Source organism: Oxyura jamaicensis (assembly GCF_011077185.1).
Source record: "Oxyura jamaicensis isolate SHBP4307 breed ruddy duck chromosome 21 unlocalized genomic scaffold, BPBGC_Ojam_1.0 oxy21_random_OJ72432, whole genome shotgun sequence".
Classification (NCBI taxonomy): Eukaryota; Metazoa; Chordata; class Aves; order Anseriformes; family Anatidae; genus Oxyura; species Oxyura jamaicensis.
Window position 1 is genome coordinate 1 of NW_023304575.1, and position 11408 is coordinate 11408.

At 63.6% G+C, this 11408-nt stretch overlaps 2 protein-coding genes across 3 annotated transcripts; one reads left to right on the forward strand and one right to left on the reverse strand.

The window, feature by feature from the left end:
• Nucleotides 1-4: 4 nt before the first annotated feature.
• Nucleotides 5-3993, forward strand: ICMT (isoprenylcysteine carboxyl methyltransferase; the record flags this gene model as incomplete). The annotated part of the gene is made up of 5 exons (XM_035312787.1): nt 5-190; nt 265-353; nt 649-818; nt 1408-1625; nt 2543-3993. Coding segments are annotated over 5 exons (846 nt in total), but the record flags the coding sequence as incomplete, so codon positions are not given.
• A 1067-nt stretch (nt 3994-5060) lies between these two features.
• Nucleotides 5061-10404, reverse strand: RNF207 (ring finger protein 207). Of its 2 annotated transcripts, none has more exons than XM_035312790.1 (17): nt 10146-10404; nt 9879-10011; nt 9648-9792; nt 9502-9583; nt 9355-9430; nt 9153-9278; nt 8986-9032; nt 8726-8798; nt 8536-8604; nt 8360-8428; nt 8160-8281; nt 6462-6651; nt 6183-6368; nt 6054-6105; nt 5860-5977; nt 5693-5773; nt 5061-5376 (listed from the first exon to the last, which is right to left on the reverse strand). In XM_035312790.1, the coding sequence occupies exons 1-17, from the start codon at nt 10334-10336 to the stop codon at nt 5199-5201; spliced, it is 1938 nt and encodes a 645-aa protein (XP_035168681.1). In that variant the 5' UTR covers nt 10337-10404; the 3' UTR covers nt 5061-5198. The 2 variants fall into 2 exon arrangements, with proteins under 2 accessions (XP_035168681.1, XP_035168679.1); XM_035312788.1 differs by having other exon boundaries at nt 9153-9299.
• Between the last annotated feature and the right edge of the window lie 1004 nt (nt 10405-11408).

The following is an 11408-nucleotide window of genomic DNA, read 5'->3' on the forward strand; positions in this document are numbered from 1 at the left end:
GGGCCGGGAGGCGCGCGCCAGCCTGGCCGCCTTCCTGCTCGGCGCCTCGGTGGCGGCGCTGCCGCTGGCGCTGGGCTCCCCGCCCGCCCTGCTCGCCGCGCCCGGCCTCCGCGGCCGCCTGGCGCTCGCCCTGCACGTGGCGGCCGTGAACGGGGCGCTGCTGCTGCTCTACCCGCGGCCGCTCTACAAGGTGGGCGCCGGGGCCCCGGGAGGGGGGAGCGGGGGAGCACCGGGGGCAGCGCCCTCCCTGCGCTCTGCTTGCAGATCGCCGTCCGCGCCGGTTTCCTGGGCTTCGCCTTCGGCTGCGGGCTGCTGCTGAGCGCCGGCCGCTCCGCATGGAGGCACTTCGGGTGGTAAGGGCGGCACCGGGAGGGGGCACGGGGACAGGGACGGGCACCGGGAGCGGGCACGGGGACGGGGCGGCACGGCACCGGGGTGGGACAGCACCGGGAACGAGCACTGGGCGGGGCGGCATGGCACCGGGACAGGCACCGGGGCGGGGACCGGGACGGGACGGGCACTGGGTCGGGCACCGCGGTGGGTACCGGGCCAGGCCCCGGGCGGTCAGGGTGCGACGGGGCCCTTCCCGGGCGGCGCCCCGTGCGGACGGCCCGGTGCCGGCCCGGCGCTGCCCTGCCCGCCCCGCAGGTACATGTGCTCGCTGTCGCTGTTCCACTACTCGGAGTACCTGGTGACCGCCATCAACAACCCACGCAGCCTCTCGCTCGACTCCTTCCTGCTCAACCACAGCTTCGAGTACAACCTGGCCGCGCTCTCCTCCTGGGTCGAGTTCACCCTCGAGAAGCTCCTCGTGCCAGGTCAGCCCCGCCGCGTGGCCGGGGGAAGAGTTGAGCTGCCCTTGGGTGTGTTCCTTCAGCTTACAAAAGAACGCTGCCGGTAAAAGCTGTCGCAGTTCTACAAACCTGTTTTGTTTTTTTTTTTTGGTGAGGGGAGGTGTTTTCCTTCCCCACAGCAGGGGCTGCTGGTGGCATAATGGAAAACCAGGCGTTGCGTGAGGCCTGAGCCCGCCGGCACTGCTTTGCTTTCCCTCAGCCATACGCCGTAAAGCCAGGCACTCCCTGTGTGCTCCATTCCCCTTAGAGCAACCCGCCCTGAAGGCTTCGCTGTTCCTGTTTGACCCTTTTAGGGAGCAAAGACCTGGTAGCTGATGCCCTTTTTGTTGCACAGTGATAGCACGTTGAGCAAACCCCGTGTTTTATTTGTCACCTTGCTTTGTGACGGGGAAAGCCACAGGGCCCCCAGCCCAGCCCTGGTGTTGGTCGAGCTGCTGCCCCGTGGGTCCGGGAGCACACGAGGCCCTCGCTCGCCCTTCCCCGGCTCCTCACCCCTGCCTGCAGCGGAGTAACCTGTCCGGACCCATTGTGACCGGTGCTTCTTCACTTGCAGAAATGAAGCAGATCACCTGGCTGAGTACTGTAGGGTTACTGATGGTGATCTTTGGGGATTGTCTGAGGAAAGCTGCCATGCTCACAGCTGGCTCCAACTTCAACCATATTGTTCAGAATGAGAAGTCGGACACTCACACTTTGGTGACAAGTGGGGTGTATGGATGGTTCCGGCACCCGTCTTACGTGGGATGGTTTTACTGGAGTATTGGAACACAGGTATTGTATGCAACGCCCTCAGCTGCCTTCCCCTTATAACCTGCTTGTTTATTCATGCTGCCCCAGCCCTGTATGCGTTAGAAACCTCGGGCTGACTGCTGCAGGGGCCCCGGGTGTGAATGGTGACACGGTCTGCTTTCCACCAGCACTCTCGTAGCTGGGAGTCATGAAACTGCTGGCCTGTGAGCGCCTGCCCCGCGTGCCTGCTGGGGAGATCTGCTCGCCTTAACTGTCTCTGTGAGACGAGCAGAGGAGCCTGGGCATGAGCTGCAATGCTTGCAGAGGCTCGTGGCGTGATCCACTGCTAGCCACGGGACCTCAGAGCTTCTAGGGTGTGTCCAGGGTTTCCTTTCATCTTTACTGCCAAAACGTCTTCCACTAAGCAGCCAGACTCGGCCTCACTCTTACCAAATACCAGCGCTGTGCAGGACTGGTAATGAAAACTTGCTTTCAGTGTGCCTAAGGCCCTGGACAGGTAACCAAAAGGTGAACTCGAGGCTGGCCGTGGTAAAGCTGTAACTCAGTGCTACCTCAGGTCTGCTCTTCTCGTGGCTGACTGGTCATTGGCGTATTTTATATTTCTTTAGAGAGAAACCACAAATTCTGCATGCAGAGCAGCCTGGCATGAGCCCAGAGCTGGCGCTGTACTCCCAGCCAGGGTGGCCGGGGCAGGCAGGTGCCTGCAGTCTGCTTCCTTCACAAGCACTAATTCCACGCAGAACGCAATTCCCCCAAAGTTCTGGGGATTTGTTGGTTTGTTGCAGAGCCTTTAGACCTTACATCTGAAATTTCTTTTGACCATGAAAGCTGACTTCAATACCGGGGGCGGAGGGCAGGATAATTTCGGGGGGGGGGGGGGGGGGCTGCGGGGACGTGCCGGAGCTGACAGGGTGTTAACCACTGGTGTCTGTTGGCAGGTGTTGCTCTGCAATCCCATCTGCGTGGTTGGCTACACGCTAGCGTCCTGGCGGTTCTTCAGGGAGCGTATAGAGGAAGAGGAGATCACACTCATTCACTTTTTTGGGGAGGAGTATCTGGAATACAAAAAGAAGGTGCCGTCAGGTCTCCCTTTTATTAAAGGAGTCAAAGTGGAACTGTAACGCCGGCAAAACTGGACTGGTTGAGAAAACCTCCAGCTCCAGGCGCTGTAGGTCGAGGAACTATGCATAGTGCTGGCACCGAGCAGCCTGTTCCCATTTCCTGGCTGTCCACTAGAAGTTCGCTGAGGGCTGCAGGGCTTGGCAGCCTTCCAGGTAACTAGGAGATCAGAAGCACGTTCATCCTCCTTGAGATAAGAGTCCTTCGTTGCACATTCAGGGATCCTCTGGATAACTTAGCCTATAGCAATCCTCCCGAGAAACGATCCTCCCGCCTAAAGCAGCTGAATTGTACTGAAACTCACTTGGACTGGTTCTTCTGGAGAATGAGCTTTGCCCTTCCACCCCTGCGCTGGAAACGTGCTGGTGGGAATGCTGTTCCTATGGCGCAGCTGTCTTATAAAGCTTTTTCACCTTACAAGCGAGACAGCGCTGCTTTAATCTCTGGAGGCCTGGTCCTGCAAGCCCCAGGCTGGTGCTTGGACAGCTTGCCGGAGCAGGCCTCTCTTTGGGCTCGTCAGATGCTCGGGTCTGCGGGATGTCGGCCGGCTGGAAAGCTGTCAGCGTGCTGCAAATCAGGTTTCCCCCGGCCGCTGTGTTAACAGGGAGCCTCTGCAGCCGCTCCTGGCACCCGCAAATTGCTGGTGCCTCCAAGCCATGCAGCAGGAGAGCTGGGTCTCGGGTCCCTCGGCTGCTGCCCTGCGTTCAGGAGCCACCGTCCGGCTGCTGCTTTCCCCAGGCTGTTGTGTCCACGCAGACAGGGCTCTTCTGAGACCCGCTTCCAAATCACGCTGCTTCCTGCCCTGCCAGGTGTCTTCGCTGGCCAGCTCTGTCCCGCAGAGATCCCAGGGCTTTGGGATGGAGAGCCAGGAGAAGGACTGCAGCTGGCAAGCTTGCAAAGAGCTTTAGCGCTTCAGATCCTTGCCTGGTTTTGGAGGGAACCTGGGATGTTGGTGTGAGCAGGAGAAGCTTCTAGGGAAATTCTCTAAACAAAAGGTTTGGCTAGCTAATGCTATTTTAAACATTGCCATTTTGGAAATGGTTCCTATTCAGGCTTCGTGGTATCATGTATTCTGTTGTTATATACCAAAGAGGTTCACCGTTTTCTTGGGTTTTACATAATTCTTCCTTGCTGGAATGGAAATGAGTCGCTTGTCAGTACACGCTTCGGGCTTGCAGTATTCCTTAAAGATACTGTGATTCAGCTCAGGAAAGAGGGCACTGGTGGAAACTGCTTTTGTGATTTTTTTATTAAAAAAAAAAAGGGAAAAAAATGTTGCCAACTTCTGTCTGGTTGTTATTTGGGATCTCGTGAGGTGATGGTGACAACATCAAAGCTGGAATTCTTAAATTTGTGCCTCCCAAAGAGTTTTCAGTACACTTCAGTGTTACATTGAGGTATGATCATGACTTCTGGTAACTTGTGGAACTGCGTAGTCAGAGAAATGGGCAAATTCTTAGTCTCTACTTGCTTAACCCATGTGGAATCCTTTCTTCTCCAGGTTGTGCTTTATATTACAGAGCACTTTCTGCACTGAATATTGGCTAAAAGCATTCACGGATAAGCTGTCTTTTACTGGTTTTTAGCTTGGAGGAAAAGAACAAACATGAAAATACAACAACCGGGTAGCGTTGATTTCTCTGAGTAGTTGTTTGTGAGCTCATGTTCGGACCTCTCTTTGCAGTGGAGGTGCCTGCGATGCACTTCCCATGGAAACGTCAGCCTTTGCTGTTACTGCCAACATTCCTCAAATGAGAATCTCAGCCAGTTTATTTTTTTTAACTACTTTTTGTGTGTGAACTTGCACAAGTGTACTTCGGAACAGAAACCATTACCACTGGGGTTTGATGGGCATTAACAACAGAAAGCTTTACTCTCAAATTGCTCTCTTTAATCATGGAGGTGCTGTACAAGCTGTAGGATTTCAGGCAGGGGAAAACGTGCTGGGGACCTGACTTGCTGCACTGAGGACCCACGTCTGCCCAGCGGTGTGATCGGGGCATCCCGGGGTTACCGTGTACAGCGCGTGTACGTGCCCCGTGGGGCAGGGGGCTGGAGCTCCGCTGTGCTCTGGTGCCGGTGCTGATGCAGCTCCACTGCTTGCTGGGGAGCAGGAAGCCCCAACAGCCTGGGTTTTAAGTCCCCACGGCCTAGGTTTTAAGCCCCCCAATGCAAATTCCCATGTCGTATGAACAGCGCGGTGCTCGTGCGACCGAGCTGCTGTTTTCACCCCTAAAGCCAGGGAAAGAAAGATGGGTGAAAGCCATGTGTCTGAACGTACTTCAAGGAAAACCATAACCACTGCTAACACAAAGACTAAAAGAAGTTGAACCCAGGTGTTTTTGGTACAAGTCTGTATCTCCGAAGAGCAGATCTCTCATAAACAGCCTGGCCGTTACCCTGTGCACGCTCCTTGCTTAACACGCTGCCGTTGGTTAACGCCATGGTGAGCGCAGGGCATTTGGCTCTCGGCATTCAGCTTGAAGCCTCGGGGTCTTCCTCAGCGGTGCTCTTGGTCCCGCTTTTCTGCTTGCTTCGGCAGTGCTCCTTGTCCTTCAGGAGCGGGTCCTCGGGGGCGAGGGCAGGCGTGCGGCCGCCCCCTCGACTCCCCAGGACCCGCTCCTTGCTCTCCTTGCCGCCGGGTGAGCCGTCCCTAGGGCAGGCGGCCGTGCCTGCTGGGTTAAGCTGCTCTTTCCCTAGCTTTAATCCCTTCTGAGCCCTTTAGAGGCACTTCTAAATACCACTTGCAGGGCACGCAAGGGCTTCCGGGCTCCTGAAAGTGCTTCTCATTCCCTCCCTTGTGTTTGGGAGGCTCGAGAGAGGCATGGGGCACTGCTGATGGTGCCGAAGGCGCCCTGCTGCTGGGACCTGGCCTCACTGGGGTCCTGTGGGGGGCTGAAGGCTGGTGTGGGGCAGGGCACGGTGTGCCCAGGTGGCTGCACTGAGACCACAGCCGTCACCTCACCTACCTTGGTGCTGCCTCGCTGTTGTCGTCAATCCTGAGCAGTGTCTGCATGTGCTCGTCCTTGGGCTCCCGGGGCTCCTGCAGCCTGCGGCGGGACCAGGGCTGGGTGCGGCACGCTGGGAGAGCAACGGGGGCCGGGCCCCCGGCACCGAAAGCACCCGCGCTGCTCACCTGGGCTCCAGCCGCTCCTTCACCTTGGCAATGGAGCGGACGTAGGGTGCAATCTGCTTGGTGATGGTGGTCAGGCAGCTGTTCTCCTGCCGCAGCTGCAGCAAGTCGTGGAGCTGGGCTGGGGGACGAGAGCGGGCTGCGGCCACGGCTCCCGGGGCAGGGGGCACGGGCTGCCGGGCGGGCGTCGGCCGTACCTTCGTAGATCTCCTGTTCATTCGCCACCCTCTGGTACGTCTCCTCCCAGACCTGCAACGGGGAGCAGGAGCCGGTGGTGGTGCGGGCAGGCGGCACCCAGGGTGGGGGGAGAACCCGTCGGGCCATACCTCCTCGAACACGCTGCGCATCATCTCCACCGAGGAGTAGTGCGCCGCGATCTGCACGTCCATCTGCAGCGACTTCTGCAGGATCTCGCTCATGATCTCTGTCCGGATGAGGGAGTGGTGCTTGGTGAGGTCGCGGTGCAGCTCCTGCACCTGGTCCTTCAGGCCCTGGATCTCCATCTGCAGCATCTGCGCGGGGCGGGGGCAGAGGACAGCAGCAATAGGCAGCGAAGGAGGGGGCTGCCCCACGCCCCCCTGTCCCGTCCTGTCCCGTGCCCCTACCCGGTAGGTGTTCTCGTAGTTGCGGCAGTGCTCAGCGAAGGGCGTCTCGCGCCCCTCAGCCAGCAGGACCTTGGTGCTGATGTACCGGTGCAGCGTTGGCTTCCGCACCATGGAGCCTGTGGACATCTTATCGCCGCTGGGGGGGCAGCCGGGCACGATGAGGGTCTTGGAGGACTGGCCAACGGGGATCCTGCACGGAGGGCGACAGCGCTGCAGTGCAGGCGGTGGCAGGGGGAGGTGCCCGGGGGGCAGACACGAGCTCAGCCCTGCCGCCCCTGGTCCCCAGCCCTCCCCTTAGCCCCGCGCAGCCGGAGCTCCCCAGGGCTGCCCCAAGCCCCAGGATCACAATTCCCAGGGCTGGGGATGTGTCAGCCCCTGAGAAAGGAGCCACCAAAGCTCCCCAAATGCTTTCCTGTGCTCGGGTGCCCGGGTTAGCTGGAAGCACTGCCCCAAAATCCAGGTTTTCACAGTGAGCCCTGAGCCAGGGCTCGCTGCTCTGCTCGGCCCAGTGTCCCGGTGTGCGCAGCTCCACGAGCTCAGCCCTGGCACGAAGGAGGCAGGAGCTGGGCTTGGCACGGCCAGGTTTGTACAGGAAAGGACCTGCCCCGCTCCGCACACCTCCAGCTGAGGCTGGGTCACCTCTGGGGCTGGCAGCCGCGCCAGTGATGGGAGCAGGGCTGGTGCCCGTAGGAGCTCACAGCCTCTGTCCCCCTGCCCGCTTCTCCCCAGCCCTGTGCCCCTACCTGCCGCCACCGCCTCCCCGGGCTCAGCTGCCCCACCGTGCAGCCCCGCAACCCTACCGTGCAGCGCTGCAACACCGCAGTGCCGCCGTGCAGCTCCGTTACCCCGCTGTGCAGCCCCACAGCCCTGCGGTGCTCAGCTGCCCTGAGCTGCGTAGCCCGGCGGGGCGCGAGGAGCGGTCCCCATGGGGCGGCAGCGCCTGTTTGTCCTCTCTGCTGGGCGAGCGGCCGGGAGCTCCTGGCAGGGCCCGCGCCGCTGTGACATCAATGGGCCTAAAAATATCCCAGGCGAGGAACTGCCGGGCACTTCTCTGAAATTCTGATAAAAATAGTGGTGGGCCAAGAGGCTGCAGGGCCGTGGCAGAGCTGGGTGTGCGGTGAGCGGGAGCTGGCGTTGGCACAGCACCGGGCAGGGCACAGCAGCACCCTCGGTGCATCTGGGGGCTGGGGCTGCGCTGGGGAGCAGGGTGCAGACTCGCCTGGGTGCCCGTTGCCAGCCCTGCCCGCCTGCCCCGCTTCCCAGAACTGTCACTTGAAGCCCCCGTGCCTGTCGTTCATCAGCACAGCTGTGTTCAGTGCTGTCCCCAGGCCACCTCCAAGGTGACAGGCTCAAGGGCAGCAAGGGAGGCAAGTCTGGCATGGCAGGGTGCACGTGCTGGGGTGTCCGGCGGGATTCAGAAGGGACGCGTGGCACGGTGCACGGCAAGATGCAGGGGGGTGCGCAGCAGCGTGCACGGTGGGTGCGCAGTGGGGGGGCAAGCGGGACGCGGAGCTGGGCGTGTGCTGGAGCAGGAGCGGGCTGGGGGCTGCGCTGGCTGCAGGGGGGTGCCGGTGCAGGGCAAAGTCAGCGGGGCTCTGCCCCCCTGGCTTGCAGCACCCCACAGCTGTGCTCATCGCAGCGGCCTCCAGGGGTGTTCGCCGCCCGCCCGCCCCTCCCAGGGACACCCCAGCACCTCACATGTTTGTGCCGGCGATGCCAGGCCCGATGCCACCGGCGCTGCCCACCACGGAGCGGCGAGGGGTGAGCATCAGCAGGGGCTCCAGGCAGCGGGCAAACTCCGCCCGGTACTCGGTGTTGATCTGTGGGGCGAGATGGGGGCAAATGGGGCTGGGGCTGCCCATGGGGATGGTGGGCAGAGGCTCAGCCGCGGGCTCTACCTTGCTGGTCTGGGCCGGCCGCAGGCGGTGGGGCAGCTTCACGATCCTCTGCAGCCTCTCCATCAGTTGCTGAAAGGCAGTGGTGAGGCAGGGCTTGGGGGTGCCCGGCATGCGGCCCAGGGTCCCGGCACCACATCAGGGTGCACCGGCTGCCCCACGGTGCCCGTGCTACTCACATAGCCCAGGTCCAGGAACTCGGCTTTGTTGGCAGAGCTCAGGAAGGCCGAGCAGATCACCAGGTGGACCTGTGCGTGGGGGTGTCACTGCTGCCACCTCCCCGGGGCCCCTGCCTAGCTTCTGGGAAAGCCAATTCCCAGAGCCATGGGTTGGCATGCGCGTGACGTCCCTGCCTGGCACGGGCCTTACCTGCAGGGTGGGCAGCAGGGAGGCGAGGTGGGCGAGCTGCTCCTTGAACGCCTTCTCCTTCTCCTCGTGCTGGCTGCAGCAGAGCAGGCGAAGGGCACTGGCCGTGGGCGAGCTGCCCGGCCCCAGGCACCCCAGGAGGGAGGCACCCACTTGGGCACCCGTGGGTGCCAGCAGCACCCACCATGCCGGCTTGGGAGAACCTGTGCCAGCGGGTGGCCAAGGACCCCCACGTGCACAGAGATGCAGCTGCGGCCCCTCACCTCTGCACAGCTTTCAGGAGCGCCTTCTTTCTTTCGGAGAGCTGCTCCTGCAAACAGCAAGGATGCCGCATGTCCCATGGCTCTGCCGCACCTCGGCACCGCGCCAAGGGGCTGCTTGGGCACCCATGGGCACAAGGAGGGGTGCACGGCCCTGCTGGGTCCCCCACCTGCATGCCGCTGAAGAGGGCGTTGATGGCCGTCTCCTCCTGGCTGGCACTGTTGCGCACCTCCTCGATCATGGCCTTGAGGAGGACGATGGCCTCGCGCGTGGACGTCTGCAGCTCCTTCACTGCCTGGCCAGGGTGGCGCGGTGGCTGTGGCACTGCTGCTGCCTCCGTGCCTCGGCCCCACACCCCCGCAGCTGCCTACCATCACTGCCTGGTCCAGTTTCTCGCAGCCCTGCACGTACGCCGTCTCGATGTCGATGCAGTGCGCCCGGCTCTCCCTGTGGCAGGGGTGGGTGTGAGGGCACGGCCGGGTGGGGATGCAGGAACACAAGGACGCGGGGACACTTACCCCTGCATGTCCCTGAAGCAGTTGATGCAGAGCATGGACTTCTTCTCGGTGGAGAACATGATGTAGGGCTCCTCGTGCAGCGCTGCAAGGGACAGGGGTGTCACGCCCGTGGTGGTGCGGTGTGGCACGGCGCGGTCAGTACTCACAGCACTTCTTGTGGATGTCTTTGGTGCGCTTGGAGAGGGAAACGATCTCGTGGCGGGCGAAGACCTTGGCGCGGTGGGTCTCCTCGCGGCACGGGGCACAGAGGGGCTGGCTGCAGGTGTTGCAGAAGCACATGGCATCCAGATCCTGCGTGGGTACAGTGGGGTGGTGGTGGTGGTGGGGCACGGCCGGGGGTCCTGCAGGGTGCCGGCACTCTGCCCACCCGCCCTCACCGCCTTGGCACAGCGCCGGTCGCAGTTGGCGCACTGCACGTCCTCCTCGCTGTCAGCCGAGCTGTCCACGAGGAACTGCAGGAGCCGGTCCACGGGGGGCAGCCCCGTGCCCCCCCTCACCACCGAGGGGTGCCTGCGGGACGGGAACGGGGGGCTCAGCCCCAGCCCCTTCGCAGGGCCCGGGGGGCGCCGTGCGGGGCCGGGGCTGCGGTCAGAGTCCCGGGCTCGGGGGGGGGTCCCACGCGTGTCCGCGTCCCCGCGCCTTACCCGCAGAGGGGGCAGTGCAGGCGGCCGTCGGCGGCGCGGCCTCGCAGGCAGCTGGCGCAGAAGTTGTGGTAGCAGTCGAGCAGGCAGGGGTGCTGGAAGGGCTCGTGGCACAGCAGGCACACCAGCGGGTGCCAGGCGCCCTTCTCCAGCTCCGAGCAGCTCCCCAGCGGGGAGAAGATGCCGCCGGCCATCCGCGGGGCGCCGAGCGGGGCGGCCCCGGCCCCGCCGCCCGGCCCCAGCGCTGCCCGGGAGGCACGTCCCCGGGACGGCTATTTTTAGGGCGCGAGCTGCCTGCGGTGGCCTCCCCTCGGGGCGGGGGGGCCGGTACCGGGCGTGCGCGGGGTAAGGGGCCTCCCGGGGGGCTGCGCAGCCCCCGCGGGGCTGTCCCGGGGCAGGAGCCCCCCAGCCCCACGCAGGCGGGGTGCCCCCGAGACGGGGTGTCCCCATGGTGAGGTGTCCCTCGTGATGGGGTGTCCCTCGCAGTGGTGCGTCCCTCGTGGTGATGTGTCCCCCGAGACGGGGGTGTTCCCCTGGTGAGGTGTCTCTCGTGACGGGGTGTCCCCCGTGATGAGGTGTCCTCACGGTGATGTGTCCCCTGTGGTGAGGCGTCCCCGTGGCGGGGTGTCCCCAGTAACGGGGTGTCCCCCTGGTGTTGTGTCCCCATGGTGAGGTGTCCCCAGTGACGAGGTTTCTCCAGGGCGGGGTCTTCCCATAGTGAGGTGTCCCCGCAATGGGATGTCCCCCCCGGTGCGGTGTCCCCGGTGATGGCTCGGTGTCCCCGCCCAGGGATGCCCGTTGTGGCGGGGCGTTCCCCGGTGCGGGTGTCCCCATAACCGGCCGCGCCGCCCCACGCCCGGTCCCGTTGCAGGCGCAGCCCATCTCTGCTGTCGGTACCGGAGCCACGCGCGGGGAAATGGGCGCGCCGGCGGGAACCGGGCCCCGCCCCACCCCTAGCCCCGCCCCAAGCCCCGCCCCCAGGCAGCACTGCCCGCTGCGGCGCGGCCGGCCGCCATCGATGCTCTCGGCACTCCGCGGGGCTCCCTGCGCGCTGCGTGCCCCTCCCCGCCGCTTGCGCGCGGCCCGGCGGCGGCGTGGGCGCAGGCGGTGCCGCGGACGGCGCATGCGCCCTGCCCGCCCGAGGGCCCTTCCGCGCATGCGCGCGGGGCGGCGCTCCCTTTCTGCCCCTCGCTGGAGCCGCCATGGCGCCCGTGGTGAGCTCCGCCGGGCCTCCCCCCCGTCCGCCGCCCCCCCGCCGCGCCCCGC